Below are 20,440 nucleotides of genomic sequence, written 5' to 3' on the forward strand. Positions count from 1 at the left end.
ATACAAGCTTCGAAAGGAAAAAAATGGGTCATTTAATTAAGAGCTTCACAGGCATTGCATCAGGGACAGGTTGTGTACTTTGTATAGGACAAAGACTATCTTCAGTACTTGGGTAAAGCAGTAATCAGAGAGCATATGAGGGTCCCTACATACATGATATGTGATCATTCTTTTTATACTTCTTTAAAATTACATTTTCTCCCAGAGTTTTGGCTAGGTCGTTAGATCCAACCCACTATTTCATATTTTTAGAAACCAGCTTTTGTTGGGCCACCTACAGGATTAGGAGGGGTTTTATGAGAACAAATTTGAGCTGGAATAACGCCTCCTTGAACTGGCAGTTGCATAGGTTGGTGTTTGGGGGTTGATCTTTAACACCGTGTGAGTATTTTTGTCAGAGTTCTGTTCTTTCCCTCCAACTGTTTCACAACAGCTTCACATAGTTGGTAGAAATTGTATGTGGTTGGGGGTGAAAGATCAGTGTACTGACATGTGGCCAATGCTCCCCCTAAGCTGTGGAGTCTTGTCAGCAAAATTCTACTTTGTGAGCTCCTGGCATTAAAGTTGTGAGCAAGCGATTTTCCTGCTGCATAAATCAGTTTGCTCTAGACTGAGCCCTCCTTCCTGAGCAAAGACAACTGTGTGAGCTGGAGTCTAAAAAACTGTGACCTAGCTCACACTAACTCAGCTTAGAGGGAACACTGCATGTGGCACTGTTTTTAAATCTATCTAGCATAGTTTTATCCTACCTTTCCTCCAAGGAACTCAGGAATGGTGTACATAGTTTTTCTGTCTCCGTCTTATCCTCACAATAGCCTTACAGGTAGGTTAAACTGAGAGGAAGTAACTGCTCCTAGGTCACCTGGTTTGCTTTATGATTGAGTAGAGATTTGAACCTGGGCACTCAGCTCCTAGTGGGCACTCAGCTCCTAGTCTGCACTCGAACACTGCACTACTGTTCTCTTTTGCGCTGCATCCAGGGACATTGCTCTGTGTCTCAGAATAGCGTCTGTGCAGCACTGTTGGATATATGAACAAACTGAAGCTCATTCTGTCCATGGTGGATGTGATGTTGGCTCATCTTATCGTGGGAGAGTCAGAGATGCATCTTAGCGTAGGTGGTGAGGATGTGTGAGTTGGGAAGTTCCACAACTGTCCCAGGCGTCTGCCAGGCAAGGCCCCTCTTCTCCTTACTGCTAGTGTCACTTGCTTCTCTCAGGCTGCCACCAACCAGATATTAAGCATATCTCCTGTTGAAGAACTAGTACTCCAGCATTCTTAGTTGCATTGCCACTTAAAGGCTTTTGCCTTGGTTTCACGTCTCCAGTTTTACTCACACTAGGTAACACAGGAACAAACATTTGTGCACTATGGGAATGAAGGGACCAACAGCTGATCCCTCTCCCTTGCTTCTCCTTGAAAAGCGTGACTGAATAGGGTTTTTTGTGGGCACAGAGACCAAAGTTTAATATGTTAAGAGATTTAATAAAGAAGTAACAAGTGTACACAACATTTGGGAATCACTTTAGAATGAGCAAGGCTCAAAAGAAAGTGATTTAGACGTAGTCCTCTTACACTGTACATATCTTACAAGATGACAGAATTATAGTAGGCTATTCAATTCTTGTAGTTAAAAGTATTCAGAAATGTCCCATCAGTTTCACTGAGTGGGGATCATGGCTGCCACTGCAATGGTGCTCTGGGGTTAGATTGTTCCACTTAAGAAGGCAAGGTGGGTGAGAGTCCAAAGTGTTAAGAAGATTATTTCTTTGCGGTCAGGGGTTTTATAATTTATGCACTGCCCACCTCTTGTGGGCCATCTTTCTTTTCCTGTCATAAGAAGATGATCTAGTCTTTCCCTTTTGGTTTACCAAGCTTAGGTGTGACTTGTATCCCTTGCTCTTCTGGGCTAGGGACATCTGTGGTGCTGGATGGCTCTTGTGCTGGGAGATGAGTCATATCCACCCTGCTTTCCCCTTGTGTACCTGTTAGCTTGTAAAGGGTGCTTTGTAGCCTCTGAGCCTGTGTGGTGTGCAGACTCAACTGTTACCAATTTTGATGTTAATTCTGGGGTGTGAGAAACTTTACCACACTTGACAGTGTTTTTATTTATAAGTACCAGAGCAATGAGCATCTAATAGTTGAAAGAACTGTATTTACCATTACGTATCTCTCAGTCTGTCTGTAGCAAAATTCAGTGTGCTGTGTTTGGCCCTAAATGGCAATGCATCTTGCATACATTAGGGAGTGTTTGTCTTTGTATGAATCTTGCCTCCTGTTAAGGACCTCACAGAAGGTTTTGAGGTGCTAAATCTCTGTAAAGTTACACTAGTTGGATAATATATAAGGCTTGTATAGTAATAGGTCCAGATTTTCAAACTCCCTTACCTGGGAAGTTTGCCTATTCTTGTATTCAGTATAGAAAACAGGCTGTGTTTTTTTTAATTTAGATAAGCCATTGGTCTCCTGTAACTTAGAATTTTTAGTGAGCTGTTCTGTCACTTGATTTTATTATTTGACTAGTTTTGTGTGCTATCTTTAAATGTTGAATGCTTGCTGGCCTATATTGTGAACAGTGGTGTATGATTCTTTTTGTGGTAGTGGGCAGTAATTAGTGTGTGTGTGTGTGTGTGTGTGTGTGTGTTAGAACCTGTCAGGTATTACACCTGCCCGTTGTGGCAGAAATATATTTCAGTTCTGAAGAGGTCACTTACTGATTTAATTGTGGAGTCAGTCGTTATTAAGATAAAAGAATACAGTGGCTTGATGTCAACATATTTAGAATAGCAAGTAATGTAGAATAAGTTACACACAAGGTACATAGGTAGCTGTTAGTCAGTAGTAAAATCCAAAAACAAGAGCCATATAATGCCTTTTATTAAAACCGACCAAGATGGTGTGCAAGCTTTTGAGTTCTTCAGAATTCTTCATCAGACTGGGATGTTCAAGAAGGGAAGAGCAAGGAGATCTCTCAGGCCAGGGTCTTGAGGCCTCATTTGCATACTGTATGCAATGCTCTGGTGACTTCAGTGGGCTCAAGGAGTGGCCAGTATCATGCTGTATCCCTCACCTTCTGGGAAGAATAAGCAACATATAGAAGCCACCCAGCTGAAAACATTAAAAAGTAGTTAATCCAGTGTGTCCCTAATGCTGAACCCTTAAAAGGCTGTGAGCAAAAGAGAGCACGGTAGTCCTTATATTAACAATAGCAGAGATTAATTATAGTCGATGCACTTAGTGACTTGGATCCTGCCTAAAAATTGCACGAGTGCAAGGGCGGCTTTTTGCCAGTTCCACACTCCCGTGGGAGGCGTCTGATCCCAAGCTATTCCTCCATCTCCGAGGAGCAGCATTTTAGGGGGAGAGAGGTTGCCACGGGAGAGGGGAACCTGCAAAAATGTCCTCCTCACCTTGCTTCTGTGAAAGTTCTAGGCAGAATCCAAGCCATTTGTGTCTTCCCAGGCTCTTTTTGTTTCAATTGACAAATTCAGAAGTACATATAAGCAGTTACAACTACAGATGGTAGTCTGGACTCCTCCTGGGTCATTGCCATAAGTGAGGAAACAGATCAAATCAAATTGGCGTGTTACGTGCACGCACGCACGCATCGGAAGAATAATTTTTCTGTGACACGCGTGTCAGCCCCACCTTAACTGAACTCATGGCTCCACTTTTTGTTCTTTCTTCTTCCAAAACCCTATCTGATTTAAAGACAAGGAAGCTTTTGCAGTCTTCTGGGTACTAAATTCAGCACCTGCTTACAGTATATTAACTGCTAGTCACAGGTCCTATGTACATAGCACCAGTGTGGTGGTGAGCAGTGTTCCCTCTTAAGCTGAGTTAGTGTGAGCTAGCTCACAGTTCTTTAGCCTCCGGCTCACAGGTTTTTGCCTTAGCTCGGGAAGGAGGGCTCCAGAGCAAGCTGGTTGATGCAGTCGCCAAACTGCTCACTCACAACTTTAATGCCAGGAGCTCACAAGCTTAGAGGGAACACTGGTCACAGGTCCTCCTATGTACATAGCACCAGTGTGCTGGTGAGATGGAATAAACAACAAGAAGTGGGTATATTCCAAGGGAATGCAGGAGAGAAATGCAAATGTATGTCAGAAATCGTATTAACTGTTCTAGGAATCGTGAGCTGACTTAAGATAGAAAATGCAGAGTATACATTTTATAACCAGGTGTGCTGGGTAGCAATACATAGAGGAAGATGATATAAGGGCTCTACATTATTTCTTGACTTCAGCATCAAGACTGTTTGTGGGCATAAACAAGGAGCCCTCTTTTAGAGTCAATCTATTGTGGCTTGAGCCAAGTATTCAATTTTGCAATGAGTACAGTAATTAAAATGCATTCCTCCAGCTTCCAAGTACTGTGGTTTTTTTCGAAAATGAAAAAGACCTTTTACTCAATCATCATTATCTAGCGATATCCTTAATTCCATTTTGTTTAAGCCTACTTTTTATGTTAGATGAGAGCCATTTCCATAGGGAAAAAATTGTTGAGGAGCCCCAAAGTAACCTCTGGAAAAATGAAATCCTTAAGTATGTTGAGAATTTAATCAGTATAGTGAGGCTTTATAAATGAGCCAAGAGGTGCTTGGTAATTTGATTGCCAATCCATGGTGCTTTCTGCATCAGTAAAGTTGGAAATGGCTTCCTTTAAACTGCAGTCTAGTAAATGTATTTAAAGTGTTCCTGTTTCAAATCAGCATTGCAAAGACAAGCAGAGAGAGAGAGAGAGAGAGCGCACTTTCAGGCAGCACTCTGTTTTTAAGAGTCATAGTTTGTGGTTTGTGACAAGTTACAGTCTGCTTCTAAAAATAAAATTGGGACTAGTTATTGAAAGTGGATTTAGGCTGCAAATATGAAATTACAGAGTATCTATGTGAAATGTTTCAAATGTCATTATTTGCCTTGGACTGATGGTCTTTGTCCCTACCTTTGTCACAGTGATCACATGGAAAATATTTCTGGTTATTTAATGAAATACACGAATCTTGTCACTGGCTGGCAATACCGGTAAGTTTACTTTTTTTTCTTATTCTGTGTTTTGTGAGCTAACTTTAAATGAAACTGCTTTAATTCTGCAGGTATAGAATTGTTTTAAAATGGTGGAAGTAAAAGGACAGAACTTTTCCACAGTTTTAGGAAGGGATAATGAAATTATAGATAAAAGCGTTATGTAAGTAATCTCTTATTTTGGTACAAGATCTTGGTTAAGTGAGCTGTAAATTTCTCACTTAAGCAGGAGAAAATACAACTCTGAAAGGCTTTTGAAAAATCAGATCACAGCAAACTGCAGACACGAAGCACACTTTTGATTTTAGATTTTTATTGTCTACGCAGTACTGTGGGTCCCTGCTGAAGGTTGCTGTTAGTATTCTGAACCCACCAGTCAGCATATATGTAATAGAGTATCAATATTTCAGCTATCCTTTGAGGTAAATATTTGTGCTGTATCCGGGGAATTTTGAAAATAAAGCTTGAAATGATGTGCTTTTCACGGGTCTAATGAAGCTCTGAGGAAGCCCGGTTTGCTTATCTCAGTCCCTCCCCCCCTCCCCTGTAGCCTTTCCTCCAACACCAAAATCTTGGTGCCAGCCATCTCTTACAGGCTTTTTTGCATCTCATGTTTTGTCTCAAAATAATCTTTGTCGCTCCCTTTCCACCTCAGTGCTATAATTGTACAATACGCTGAGCTCAAGGAATAGTGTTTCACCTCTTGCTGAACATTTGTTGGTTTAACTAGATGCTTCTGTCTTGGCTACCTACACTCTTTTAGCTTGAAACTGGATGTGTACACTGAGCTAGACTAAACTGTTATTGCACTGACGTATCTCAGATGTGCACTTTGGGTTCTGTATTAACTAAGCCTTTCAAAACCTTTATTCTAAAAAGAGACTTTCCAAATAGAGCAGAGACTGCCCTGGGCTTTAAGTGACATGGCCACAATAGTGCAATTACATCTTTTAATAATGGGAAATTGTGACCTTTTTATAACTGACAGTGTTTATGTAGGTAGACTTCCATAGGCTAAAACACAAGTTGTTTGTTTTCTTGCTCACATTCATTCTGGCCCCAAAGGCTAGGGTTGGTTAACAGGTTTGTTAAATGTTTTGATTTTATATTTTCGTGTAATATTTTGTTTTTTGAAGCATGGAGCCACAAGAAACATAAATATGGAATATGTAGCAAAAATATGTAGCAAAAAACAAAGTATTTAAAAATCTAATGGGCATAACACATCAACTCAGCCCCGTAGCTTAGGATTTTGGGGGGGGAGGGGCCCTTGGGGGGGCCACCAGCTAATTACATCAAATGCTCCAGGGCAAGGGGGGGTCTGCCTGGCGTGCACCCACACAGCCCCCACTAGAGCCTTCCTTTGAAGTGAGCCAGAACCCCAATGTTAATAGGCACTAAAAGGTCTAGAAAAGCTGTCGTGTTTTAAAAAGAGAGAGAGAGCGGGGATCAAGCTTCCTCCCGCCCTCACTCACTCGCACACATGTACACAGAGACCTTTACTGGCATTACTCCTCCCTCACTCCTTCCGTGAGTCCATGAGCCTGGAGCAGAAAATCCAACAGGAGGAGCTAACTGCTGCAATCCGACCAATGTGTGTGTGACTCAGTCAACCACCGGTTGCTGCTGGGTCCTAAAGAGACTCATCTCATCGCAGATGAGCCCAAACTGGGAGATGCCGGCTCAGATCGATCAGGGGGTGAGGGGGCAGGAAGGAGGGGTAGCTGAGGATCGGGGCCCACAAAAACAGTGGGGGGCGGGCCCCATGGGCCCCACGTTAGCTACGGGCCTGCATCAACTGCTGGCATCCAGCTGAAATAGGAACACACCGTAGTGGGTGAGCTCCAGAGAGCTGTGGGCAGCATTTTGCTCATGGGATGTGGTGCTCTTGCCTTCCTTTTCCTGCCCTGTCTCCTGTACTCTCTGCCGAGCTCTTCTCAAGAGCTGGAAAGCCCTTGGGAATGGCGCAGGATGCGGAGTACAAGGGCTCCCACTGGAGAGAAAAAACACCTCTGGAAACTGCTGATCCCACTGTTTCTGCAAATTGTACACGTTTGTGTTTGGAACCAGTCTGGTACTTCTGGAATGTGGATGATGCTTGGTTAATCTAATTTACCACATCGTTGGGTGCTTGGTTGTGTAAAGCCTTGGGGGAAAAGAGTCGTAGCTTACCAGCTATATTTTAACACATGCTGCAAAATATGTCCACAAATGTGTGACTGGTTTATTTGTTTTTACAAATAGCCAAGTAATTAAAATTTATTTATTAGGACAATTACACAGGAGGACTTCAAGAAGTATAGAAACTATTCTAACGTTCCGGAGTTCAGTCACTCACCTCCTAGAAGCAGGGCTGCCAAGAAGGAAAGGAGATTTAGGGGGACATGGAGCTGGTCAGATTATGTGCTTTGTTTCTGTCCAGTATTTAAGTTGGGTCCGGATGGTATGAGGGCATAGATCCCATGGACATGGGCATAGAGGGCTAAGCACCTCTGAGAATGTGCAAAATCAAAGGGGTGAACAAAACTTTAAAAATGCACATAAAGTGCCTTTGAGCACCTGCAGAATGTCTTTGTGAAGGGGAAGGTTTTTCCCCACTTGGGAGGCTACGGAATTGAGTGCACATGGCACTTCATCCTCGGTCGGCTTGCTTGTCGTTCATTGCAGGAAATAGCCTTGCAATCTTTGTGTACAATTCATATTTGGTCTTTGACTATCTGTCTGTCTGTCTGTCTCTCCCCCCCCCCCCCCCCCCAATATCTATCTGTGTATCTTCTCGCTGCCACACATGGATTTTCTGAATGTACATTTAGATGCTTGTAAAAACTTGATGGCTCTTAAAATAGTATTTTCCTCACAACTTTAGGTATTTTGTCTTAAACAATGAAGCTGGCCTCCTGGAATATTTTGTGAATGAACAATCTAGAAACCAAAAGCCTAGAGGTACCTTACAGCTGGCTGGAGCTGTGATATCACCCAGTGATGAAGACTCTCATACTTTCACAGTGAATGCTGCCAGTGGAGAACAATACAAGCTGAGAGGTAGACTTTTATAGCTTCTGTGCTGCAGTATGTCGTTTCCCCACCAGGGTGTAGTCCTGTCTTTGAGCAGTTTGGCGTGTGTTGTATTGTGCTTACGGGGAAAAAAGCTGCTGTGTCTGAATCGGAACAAGCTGCTGTTTCTGTGTGCAGCGCTTTAATTTGTATAGTAAAGGTAAAGGTTCCCCTTGCTCGAAAGCCAGTCGAGTCTGACTAGGGTTGCGGTGCTCATCTCCGTTTCAAAGCCGAAGAGCCAGCGCTGTCCGAAGACGTTTCCGTGGTCATGTGGCCGGCATGACTAAACACCAAGGCGCACAGAACGCTGTTACCTTCCCACTGAAGCGGTGGGTATTTATCTACTTGAATTTCTTGCTTTCGAACTGCTAGGTTGGCAGGAGCTGGAACTAGAGACAGGAGCTCACTCCGTCATGCAACAACTCGGGTCTCGAACTGCTGAACTACCGACCTTCCACAGCCTGCAGTTCAGCGTCTTAACACTTTAAAAAGATAGGCTAAGATTTGTTTTAACTTAATTTCTCTATATGAGAGATGTAGTCTTTCTAGATTGTCTAAAACAAAGTTTAAGTCCAGTGGCACCTTTAAGACCAGCAAAGTTTTATTCAGGGTATGAGCATCTTCAGATACATTGAAATGGAAGTTACCAGTCCATACATATAGCTAGAGGGTGAGCAGTAAATTAGCATGCAACATAATGAAGGTGTTTTAACAGATGCAAAGACCAAACAGAAATAACAAGCTAAGTTTGTATGGTCACTCTTTGTTTGGGTTCAATTTTTTTGGGGGGGGACTCGGTGAAGCAAATAAATGTATCAGAATTGAAGGCTGATGTGTAAATGTATCCTTTTTAATTGTGGGAAGCTGAGAGTAATCAACTGAGACCCTGTTACGCTCCATCTGTCTCCTCTCCAGCACAGAGGCAACTAATAGCATCCTTCTCTTTGAGGTGGAGTGATTGGTTGTACAGTGTTATGTCTCCCTGTCACCAGACCAGAGAAATACATTCTATTCTGCCATTCTAAATGACATTACAGTCTAATATCTATTGCATTATATTACAATCACTGTTATTCCAAATAAGAAATACACTAAAATAAAGGGGGTGTATAGCCCTTCTTGGTGAGAATAAGAACTGAATGAGTTTAGCATATACAGTGAGGTAAGAAACCACTATCCCTGTTAAGTCCTGGGAGGTTGTTCTGAGTGTTGTAATAACTTGTAACTCAGCAATTTCCCTTTCCGATCTGTTCCTGAAGTTCTTTGTAATAAAACGGCTACTTTGAGGGTCCCCCATTGAATGTCCTGGAAGGCTGAAGTGTTCTCCTAACAGGTTTCTGAGTCTTGTGATTCTTGATGTCACATGTGTGTGTCCATTTATCCTTTGGAGTAGGGTTTGACTTGTTTGCCGTATGTAGAGAACCAAAGGGCATTGTTGGCACTTAATGGCTTGTACATTGTTAGGCGATGAGCATGTGAATAAGCCTGAGATGGTGTAGTTGTTGTTGCTAGGTCCAGTGATTGTGTTGTCATGGGTTTATTGCAAGCTCTGGTACTGGTGCCAGTGTCCATGTTCAAATTAGATGTTGTATTATTTATTGTGGGTGAGGAGTTGTTTGAGATTTGGGGGCTGTCTGTGCACAAGAAAAGGTTTGCCCCCCAGTACTTGTGAAAGGAAATGTCATTATCCAGTAGAGGTTGTAAGTCACTGATGATGCGTTGAACTGTTTTGAGTTGAGAGCTGTATATGACCACTAGTGGTGTTCTGTTATTGCCTCTTTTGGGCCTGTCTTGCAACAGGTTTTCTCTGGGTACCATTCTGGCTTTGTTAATCTGTTTCTTGACTTCATCAGGTGGATACTTTAGTTCTAAAAATCTCTGTCTGTAGGATTGGAGTAGATGCGGCTGTAGCGTAGAGCCTCTAGCAATATATATGGACTGGTAATTTTCTATTTCAGTGTATCTGAAGAAGTGTGCATACACACGAAAGCTCATACCTTGAATAAAACTTTGTCGGTCTTAAAGGGGCCACTGGACTCAAACTTCGTTCTACTGCTTCAGACCAACATGGCTACCCACCTGAATCTAGATAGTGTAAAGGAAAACAACAATAAATATAGAGGTGCTTGCAGTATCTGTGACATATGGGGAAATAAAGGTTATTGTTATTTTTCCGGAACGATAAAATCTGGAAGATTTTAACCAAAAGGCAAACTAGAAATATGTGACTGTGAAAAGAGACATAAGTCATTCCAATAAAAACAAAAGATAAGTCCTAAAAAAGTGCTGTGGCAAGTGATATCGCTTTATAGAACAATAAGGGAGCACGTGTTGGGAATCCAGATTACAATAATTTGAGATGTATTCATGGAAAGATGGTTGTTTCTCCAGTGGTCCTAAGGTTGGGTCACATTATAAGAAGTACAGATCTCTCTCTGTCTGTCTGTCTCTCTGTCTGTCTGTCTGTCTGTCTCTCTCTCTGTGTCTCTGTCTCTGTCTCTCTCTCTCTCTCTCTCTCTCTCTCTCTCTCACACACACACACACACACACACACACACAGACACTCCAGATGCCACATATAAAGTTCTGTGTTTTGCGCACAATCTTTTTTTAAGCTTTGCAGAACTTAACTGTAAAGATATACTGAGATATTTGACTTGGCTAGCTCTGCATTATCTTCTCTTTTTGCTTGTCTCTTCTCAGCTGCTGATGCTAAAGAACGACAGCATTGGGTGAGCAGACTTCAGATATGTACACAGCACCACACTGAAGCGATTGGAAAGGTATGGTTCTCACTTCAGCATAGTCTGTGGCATGCACTGAGTTACACAACAATAGTTCTTTAAGCTGTTCGTCACCTGCATAGCTTGAAATGGTTGAAAAAAATGTGAGTATGATATAGAAATATGAACTGTGCCAAGTACAACAGTGTTTTAAAAAGCTTCATTTTATATGTAATGCTGAAAATTGAGGGGCCGAATTTGTTGTTATAGTTTAGTCGCTGGGTCTTTCAGTACACTGCCAAGAGTAATATGCCAGACTGTTCATAGTTCTGTATACCTAAATAATTTGCCAAATACCTAGATTTTTGTTTAAATCATCCAGAGAGGGAGCTTTTCTACACTTCTTTGGTTAACCAGCTCTAGAAACCATTGTTGCTTTCTGTAGCCCAGGAACTTTAAGTGCGAGTTACTCTTTGCAGTTTACTTCTAATGGAGACTTAATCTGTCTAGTTTTTGTGAAAAAGCAGATTATTTAGTTTACAATGCGTTCAGCTTGTTTTGAACCAAAAAATTCCATCTGCTTATGGAGCACAGTGGTCAAAAGTGTCACTATTTCAGTTAAACATTCAGAAGAGAAAGGGAACGGAAAGGCAACTGGCACAGTTCTCTGAAACCACATAGCTGCAGCTTGCAAAAAAATAGTCCATGTGCTGTTTCAAGCACCTTCCACTTGTGCACACGTGGAAGGGGGCCTTCAAGTGTTATCACTAGGCTAGTGCTGGTGTGACCCAGTGTTAATCCTAGACCAAAACAATCGTAAGATTCATAAGGCTCTGTGTTTTCATAACACATCTTTGGAAACACATCTTGATCTGGCTTCTCTATTTTCTGTGGAGCGCAGGAAAAGCCAGCCAACTTTTATTACAGGAAAAATAAACACAATAGAGAACAGTATATTTTCCTTGTATAATAAGAGAGAGAGAGAGAGAGAGAGAGAGAGAGAGAGAAGCGCCTCGATGGCTGGTAATCTTGAAGCCAGAAGAATGTTTAACATTTGAGCAAGACTTGAATAGATTAATGACTTAAATGTTTTTTCTGAATTCTTGGTTGCATCCTCTAATGGTATGTATGTGTATTAATGTGTGTGGAGATGAAAGAAGAGGGTGGAGGCTGAAGAAATGTTGTTCTGGCATTTCCTAATAGGTTTTTTTTGTTTGTTCACCAGAACAATCCTCCCCTGAAATCTCGCAGCTTTTCTCTTGCATCTCAAGGAAGTGGCTCTCCAGGAGTGCAGAGAAGGCCCAGCCAAAATGCCGCTTCCTTTTTTAATGTCGGTCACCACAAGTTGCCAGGCGGGAAGAAAATTCCTATTCTGCAACCAGATCATTTAGCTGAAGTAAGAGAGGTTAGTATAAATCAAAGTTTTTAGCAACTTCCATTTTGTTTTGAAAGAATGATTCACATTCTAAGCATGGTCCCCTTATACTATCTGAAAATTAATACCATTTTCATGAGTTATTTTGCCACTGATTTCTACCCAGGATGAGATTAACAGACTCACGAGCTCCCTCTCCTGTCCCTTGTTCACTCTGATATAAAGTCATTCGTAAAATAGCGTTTACTAGTATTGTGTCATTTCCTTGCTAAACTGCCGCCGACCTTTGAAACGTGAAATTTCCATAAATGCTAGTAATGACAGCAGACTCATGCTAATAGTATAGTATGTATTCTTAACAGCCCTATATTAACAACAGTACTGTTCTCTTTCCTCAAGCTGGTGCAAATGGAATGAGAAAGGACAAAAAAGAGAAAAGGGAAAAAAACTGAACCTAAAACCTAGAATTCAGAACCTAAAAAGGTTAGTCAAGAATAGAAGAGGGCCAACTCTAAAAATCTAATTATGAAACATACAAAAATATACATGTATTTATTCAACACACAAATTAAAATAACAAACAAGGGCCCATTCATACCTCATATACAAATATAAAAACATACAAGGGCTAATGAAATAGACCTAACGCGTTTCGGCCTTTACAGGCCTTCCTCAGAGGTCTAATACAAACAGAACATGTTGGCTGATATGTAAAAATATATACAATCATACATATACAAAATATGGAATAAAGACCAGAAAACAATTGTTCCAAAGTTTAACCACTGGGCAAAGAAAAGAAATACAAAAATACAAATGAAGCCTCCAGTGCAATCACATGTCCAGTAGTACTTCTCTCTGGTCAACTATATATTCTCCTGAGATTGTACAGCCAAATGTTCCCAATAAAATGTTCCTTAGGTTTAAACTTAATTAGATTTTTAGAGTTGACCCTCTTCTATTCTTGACTAACCTTTTTAGGTTCTGAAGGAAATGGAATGAGAGACAGCTCTGCTGTTGACATGGTTTTCAATTTCAAGTGCATCTCTTTAACCTGGCAAGGAGAAGGAATTCACTTTTATCTTTCACCTTTTGGTTTCTTAATGTTTGCAATGAGTTACAGTTGTAGTCTCTGTATATTTTTTTCCTTTTGTACTTCCTGCTTCTCCAAGGCCAACTGCAGGGGAATTTTTTGTGATCTTCTGATGAACAGAAGTCAGACTTGCTTCAGGGTCTTGACAAAACTCTGTGTAGGCCAGCCTTGAGATGACCTGTATCTTTTTTTACATCATGTAGTATTGGCTTACACTAGACAGGTGTCGCTTTGCAGTGTCTTTTAAATGACTAATTGAGTAATTAGGGCAGACTATGGAAAAGCATTTATAATATTTACTTCTGAGGTACAGAGAGGTATAATGACACAAGATACATTCACCTTAAGAGAGCAGGTAACTTGAATGTAACACAGTTTGAAAAGGGCCAGCCTTTTTACATACAGAAGTGTAGTATATGATGCTATAATTTGGGTCTGCAAAAGTTTTACTTTTTTATGGCCCCGAGCAAATAGAATCACACCAAGACCTGATGCAGACAACATTTCTTGAACTCTTAACCATGGCTGATATTGGGTGTGACGTCGGTTGATACTGCAAGTATCCTTCAGTCTTGCATGTTCTTATCTTCCTTCTCCCCCAGGGTCAAACATTGCTTCACTCTTCTCTTCCTTGAATTTCCACTCCTTTACCTTCCCATCTCTAATTGTAGTGACTGTTGGGTCTGTACTGTGCAGATATAATTCTAGCTGCAGTCAGTTCCGAAAAGGGAAGGCAGGGGGATGTCTCACGCAGGAGAGTTGGACAAGCATGCAGGCCTGTGGGGTGGCCTTTCTTTCTGAACCAGGGTTAGGAGATCAGGAGGCATTGTGCGTGTACTGAGCTTAAGAAATGGAGTATTCTTAGGCTCCTAGAAGCTTCCACTCCACAATTCTGTGATTAATGCTTGTAAGAACCAGTGAAAACTTTCAACAGGCTAAAAAGCTTGTGTTTGAATCTAAATGTCGACATCTGCCAGGTCAGTTCCAAGAACTTTAATAAGTTTTCTCACATCATGGAATTAAGGCGCAGAGCCTTTAGGAATTGCCTTTTACAAACTCAAGCTTAAAGGAAGTCCCAGAAGACTGGGGAAGAGGTAAATGTGTGGTGCCTAGTCTTAAAAAGGGAGAAAACTAAGGTACTGCAGACTAGCTGGCTTCTCTTGGATTCTTGGGGGGTGGGGAATGCTGTAATAAATAAATCATCCATGTGTTATGAAAACTGGAGTTGATTTCTCTCTCTAAAATGAGCCCATTGTTGTCTGGAAGACTAAACCAAGAAAACATTATTTTTTTCCTTTAAATTTTTATTTTCTAATCTACAGAACTACAGGGTCAGGGTAATGGAAGAACCTATAATAAGAGTAACAAGGATCCATAATACAGACATATAAAGCTATTGATACGTCTCTGTTAACATAGTAGTAGAACATGGAGATTACTAATGCAAAAATGTCAAGCAAGCAATCAAAATCTCTTTAGCTAAAGTGTAAATATCATAGAATTGAAGTTATGCATTAAAATAGACAACAGGCTATCAGAGTTAAGCTATTTTGCAATTTCCTTTTCTCTTATCAAAGTCCAAATTAATTTTTAGTTCTGCTTCAGAATTAGAGAGTTTTGCCAGACTCTTCGAGATGGTATTGCAGCCTTCCCCATCTTTTCCTCCTCCTCCTCCTCCTCTTCATCCTCCTCAATCTTCCTCCTCCTCCTCCTCCTCCTCCTCTTCTTCTTCTTCTTCTTCTTCTTCTTCTTCTTCTTCTTCTTCTTCTTCTTCTTCTTCTTCTTCTTCTTCTTCTTCTTCTTCTTCTTCTTCTTCTTCTGTGTCTTTGTTCTCCTCCACTTTCACAGGTCCATCTTCCGCTTTCTGTTGTTGCTTCAGGAACATCTGCTTTATTTCTAGAAAACATTATTTATCTGTATCCTGCTCTCCACAATACTTAGTGTTTTTCAGAGTAGCTTTTATCGAATTAATAGACACAAGCTGCCGTCTCGAGGCTTACAAACTAAAAATAGTACAAAGGTTTCTGCATCAGTGTGAAGTAATATAAAGATACCATAAAGAGGAGAGTGATTTCAGACACCCTGGATGAAAGGATGGCGACAAGCTGAAAAAACACGGAAGTGTTACCAATTTAAGTAACTGTAAAACATTATTGCTGCCTGGGGAAGACATGTTTAGCAATTGTTGAAGCAGAAAAGGACCTAGGCATTATAGCTGGAAATAACCGTACTAGCGTATGTTCCCACAACAGTGAGAGCTGTGCGGTGGTGCGGTGTAGTTGTATGCTGAGGTCTTTATTCTGGAGTTCTTGTTCCGATAGCCACACATGCAGAGACAAGGGGCAGTTGGGAAGAGCAGCATCAAAGGGTCAAAGATGGAACAACAGGACACCAGAAGTTAGTGGGGACTTTTTGTTGTGGGACCATCTGGGTATTTAGTAAGGCTTCTAATACATGAAGCATTTCCTTAGGGGAAGGTAGAGATTTGTCATCTTTCATGTATACTGTACACAGGAATTGAGGTTTGCCTTTGTAACGTAGTAGCTAGAAATGTGCCTCTCTTCTCTTTTTAAAACAGTAAAGGTACCGATTGCAGAGTGTTGTTAGCAAATTTCTTTGTTCGAGACCTAGGTTTCAAATTTTGCTGAATAAGTACAGCCATATAGGTTCCTAAAACATCTGAAAATAAATGGATGTATGGGGGCGGGTGAGCTTGCCTTGAATTGTTTTCAGTACTGGGAGAAAACACTTCGGTGCACCTGTTGTTGTGCATCAGACTGCATTCAGTTTCTCTTTATTTTCTTTTGAATAGAATTAGGCAGCCAGTTCTTTCCATTACATAGTGCCTGGAAAGTGCCCTGTACTTGGGGATCAACAGGGAACCCAGGGGTTCAAGTCCAGCGAGTTATACAACCCTCTGGACAAGCAATAAAAATCTTGTTCTCTGATCTTACCAAACATCCTGCCAAATAATATGAGATTCACTACAGTAAATAATGCAGTTTTGTTTAATATCGTGTATGCTTTGGGTCTGGTCCATGTGGTCGCAAAGAGTCGGACTCGACTGTGCGACTGAACAACAACAAAAATGCTTTGGGTTGCTTGGGAAGTGTACATGTAATTGCAAGTTTTGGATAAATAACCAGGTATACTCTTTGCACAGTGTTACACAGAGTAACTTTGGAAAACGAGGAGTTTTAGGTAAATGAGAATACGACTAAAGGTTGCGATAACTAAGTTTCAGTCTTGTGTGACATTCACACACTGCTTGTTTCAGTCTTGTGTGACATTCACATTCTGTTTGCTTGTTAGATGATGTCTCAAGCTGAAGGACAACAGAGAGACTTGATAAGAAGCATAGAAGGCCTTCCTGCCTCTGGTCACCTTTCTTCCTTAGACCAAGATCTGCTGATGCTCAAGGCAACTTCTATGGCAACAATGAACTGCTTAAACGATTGCTTCCACATTCTCCAGATACAGCATGCGTCGCAGCAGAAGGGGTCCTTAACTAGTGGTGGGTGATAGATTGTGCTATTCTTCTCCTTTAACAGAAGAGGAAAAAAGTTGTATCAGTCTGTTCAATGTTTAATGACAAGTCTAGCTCTGATTTACCTTTCTTCAGTGGAGGCTGCCTTTACGATGGAAAATCTATGGGCTTGGTTTAGACAGCAGTCATTGCTGTTTAATTTTGGCTTTGGCATGGATCTGTCTTCACAAAGGGTACATCAATGTACCGCCTTTGTCCCTTGCAGAACCCTAGGTTAAAACTAAATGGTAAAATGTGCATAGCCTATCGAGCGAGCAGAGGCGTGACCTAACCAGTTCCTGGATGACTTCCCCCCACTGAAGGAGAATAACCAATTTACTAAGTCCAGGGAGCAAGAGTCTCAATCTCTTTGTTAGTTTCTTGTTTTGCAAGCTTTTCTCAATATGTACAGTGCTCAATCTAATGAAAGTGTATTCAAAAGGATGTTGGGGTCACGCAAATAAAAGAACCATGACTAGATGTGAAAGTACAATATTAAGATGCTGATAGCTAAATAATAAAGGTAAAGGTAAAGGTTTCCCTTGCTCGAAAGCCAGTCGAATCCGACTCTAGGGGTGCGGTGCTGATCTCTGTTTCAAAGCCGCAGAGCCAGCGCTGTCCGAAGACGTTTCCGTGGTCATGTGGCCGGCATGACTAAACATCAAGGCGCACGGAATGCTGTTACCTTCCCACCGAAGTGGTACCTATTCATCTACTTGCAATTTCTTGCTTTCGAACTGCTAGGTTGGCAGGAGCTGGAACTAGAGACGGGAGCTCACTCCGTCATGCGGCACACCCGGGTTTCGAACGGCTGAACTGCCAACCTTCCACAGCCTGCAGTTCAGCGTCTTAACCACTTGAGCCACCGCAGCTCCAAGCTAAATAATAGCTTTGCAATTAATGATCAGAGGGAATTGTTTCCTGTTGAAATTAATTTAAAATACAGTAAAAGCTTTGTTTTAACATTTATCCAGAATGCTCTGTTAACTGGCATCGCACAGAGAGCAAGCACCTCCCTCCTCTGTGTTGTCGAGTGCTCACTTGCCTCACTCCTGCCTCCCCAGCCAGCTTGGTGCCTCCCACCATGACTGGGTTTCTGACATGCCGTGCCACCAGGTGACACTATCCTCAGGTGCCTCCTTCCCTCTCAGCCTTTCTTGAGCTGTTGAGCACCTGTTGTGCTGGAGGGCTCTCAGGCTGCTGGCCCATTTGTGGCTTGGGGTGGAGAGTCACACCAGGCATGATGGGAGCTGTCTCCATCGTGTTCCCATTGCAGTGAGGCTTGGTTGCTGTGGATTCCCCTGGGTAGGGGGCAGGGTAGAGCAGTCAGCTTGAGTCTCCACAGCATGTGAGATTGACCAGCAGCCCCCTTTCCCCAAGAGCGCCAGGTAACTCTGTACTTTTTACAACGAGCATGTTTTGCATAGCTATGACTTGCATTAGCTCTCACATGTTTCTGGAAAGTAGATTCTGTGCCTGGTAAAGGTAAAGGTTCCCTTGCTCAAAAGCCAGTCGAGTCCGACTCTAGGGTTGCGGTGCTCATCTCCGTTTCCAAGCCGAAGAGCCAGCAATGTCCGAAGACGTTTCCGTGGTCATGTGGCCGGCATGACTAAACACCAAGGCGCACGGAACGCTGTGACCTTCCCACCGAAGTGGTACCTATTTATCTACTTGCAATTTCTTGCTTTCGAACTGCTAGGTTGGCAGGAGCTGGGACTAGAGACGGGAGCTCACTCCGTCATGCGGCACCCAGGTCTTGAACTGCTGAACTACTGACCTTCCATAGCCTGCAGTTCAGCGTCTTAACCACTTGATCATGTACATAAAAGCAGACCCTTTGTGAGGCTGGTTTGCTCCAAGCAAGATGAGACCACCCAGTACATTATGCTAGAATGTAATTACTTATCGGAAGTATTACAGGGTTTTCTGGGTGACATTTCTTTGTCCGGTGAGTATCATAGGACACAAGCAAAACAAAAAATAAAAAAAAATTAATGGCTCAGTTGCACAATCTCGTGTCAATTCCCAGACGCATATAAGAATCTTAATGTGTTAACTTCTGATTCTGGATATGGGCTTGCACGAGTGACGGCAACCACATGGGTGACAGGTGCTTTTTGATTTGTGGAGGGGGAAAATGTGGTGGACCCATTCCTAACTGCTGAAAGAAGTCCTATGTGAGTGGGCCGTTCATGATTAAGGGGACAGCTTAGTTCTGGCTCAGTGCAATGGACTGGTTGTGGTCTTGCCAAACTACAATCACCGCTTGCTGCTACTGACTTGAAGTGGTTCTTAGAAGAAATTCTGTCTGATGCAACAGTAATTGGTAATGCTAAAATAGTCTGCTTCATGCATTCTGGTCATTTCGGGGGCTAGTACGGAGAGCCCGAAATGGCACTTATGACTGATTTGAAAATTAATCGAAAGTGTTTTGTCATCATTAAGTGAAGTGGGACTCTTTTCAAGTACTGATCCTCCTAGAAAAAGAAGCTAAATATTGTCACAGGAAGCTTCTCATATCCCTCGCTCTGTACAGTTGCTCATCTTCATGAAAGCTGGGTCTTTTACAGAGACCGTTTCACTTGATTTGTATCTACTGTGCACACCTGAATTTGTCCCTTCTCTTAAGGAGTTCTTAATACGTTTGGTTTTGCGTGAGCAAAAACCATTAAGCCAATTTTTCGTTCTTACTGAAGCAATCATTTTTACGCAGTATACTGAAATGGCAAGTGTTTTATATGCAGACTAGGGAAAACCATGTTTAAATGCTTTTTAAATACTGTGAAGTTTTTATAGGCTCCCTGTGGAGGTTTGCCTGCACTTCAGCAATAGGAAAGAAAAGCCTGTGGAGATCTATTGCTTTAACTTCTTGGATTTACTTGGAGAGCTTAATAGCTAGGCTTAGAATGTCGCCCTGTGGGCAGAAGATGCCAGGTTATCAGTAATGTTTATGTTCCAGCCGGACTGTTCCTTTATTCAGGCTTGCATGTGTGTGTCTTTTAATAGGGCTTCATTAGAGTCCACGCACACTAGCCTTCCAGGATAGAATGGAACATTTTCATTATTGATGAGGAATTGTATCCATTCTGATAAACTAGCTGGTGGGGGGGGGGGGGGGTAACTGGAGATGCCCGGATCATTAAACGAAAGCATGACTGTTTTCCAAATGCTGCCGCCTCTTATTTTCCAAGCAGCTCTTTATACAGCAGGTGCACGCCATATTTTCAGCCGTGTGTTTTCTCCACCCCAGCAAAACTTTGTCGCGCCTAGATCCCCAATGCAATTTGTGGGGGTGTCTCCACACACACACACCCCTTCGACTGCTTAATGGAATTGCTAGACGTAGGTGCAGCAACCTGTCTGAGAGGATTATGTAACCATCCCAGTCTTATTGACTTCTTCATTTGGTGTCTAATTACACCTTTCACAACACCATCTCCTTCTCCTCCAGAGCAAGGTGGTGTATGTCACCATTGCCCAATCAGAGGCCTCATTCTAATGATCAGGCAAGGTGTTGTTCTCCAGCACCCGTCCTCTTTTTGTTGCATGCTGAGCAAGTTTAGTCGCTGTTTGTTTTTTGGGGGAGGGGGGAAGCTGTTTAATGACAGTCATCTTTTAAAAACAAACTGAGCTCCTTGGAATATGAGC

General features: G+C 42.0%; 1 protein-coding gene across 1 annotated transcript in view; it reads left to right on the forward strand.

Annotated features, from left to right (window-relative positions):
• OSBPL11 (oxysterol binding protein like 11) overlaps positions 1–20,440 on the forward strand; it is a 76,954-nt gene that overhangs the window by 36,598 nt on the left and 19,916 nt on the right. The window contains exons 2-6 of the mRNA XM_015429010.1: positions 4,953–5,021; positions 7,888–8,063; positions 10,779–10,858; positions 12,024–12,203; positions 16,579–16,780. Coding sequence (XP_015284496.1) covers positions 4,953–5,021; positions 7,888–8,063; positions 10,779–10,858; positions 12,024–12,203; positions 16,579–16,780 — 707 coding nt within the window. The remainder of the gene's footprint in view (positions 1–4,952; positions 5,022–7,887; positions 8,064–10,778; positions 10,859–12,023; positions 12,204–16,578; positions 16,781–20,440) is intronic.

The sequence above is a fragment of the Gekko japonicus genome, unplaced genomic scaffold (genome assembly GCF_001447785.1).
Source record: "Gekko japonicus isolate JY-2015 unplaced genomic scaffold, Gekko_japonicus_V1.1 scaffold1369, whole genome shotgun sequence".
NCBI lineage: Eukaryota > Metazoa > Chordata > Lepidosauria > Squamata > Gekkonidae > Gekko > Gekko japonicus.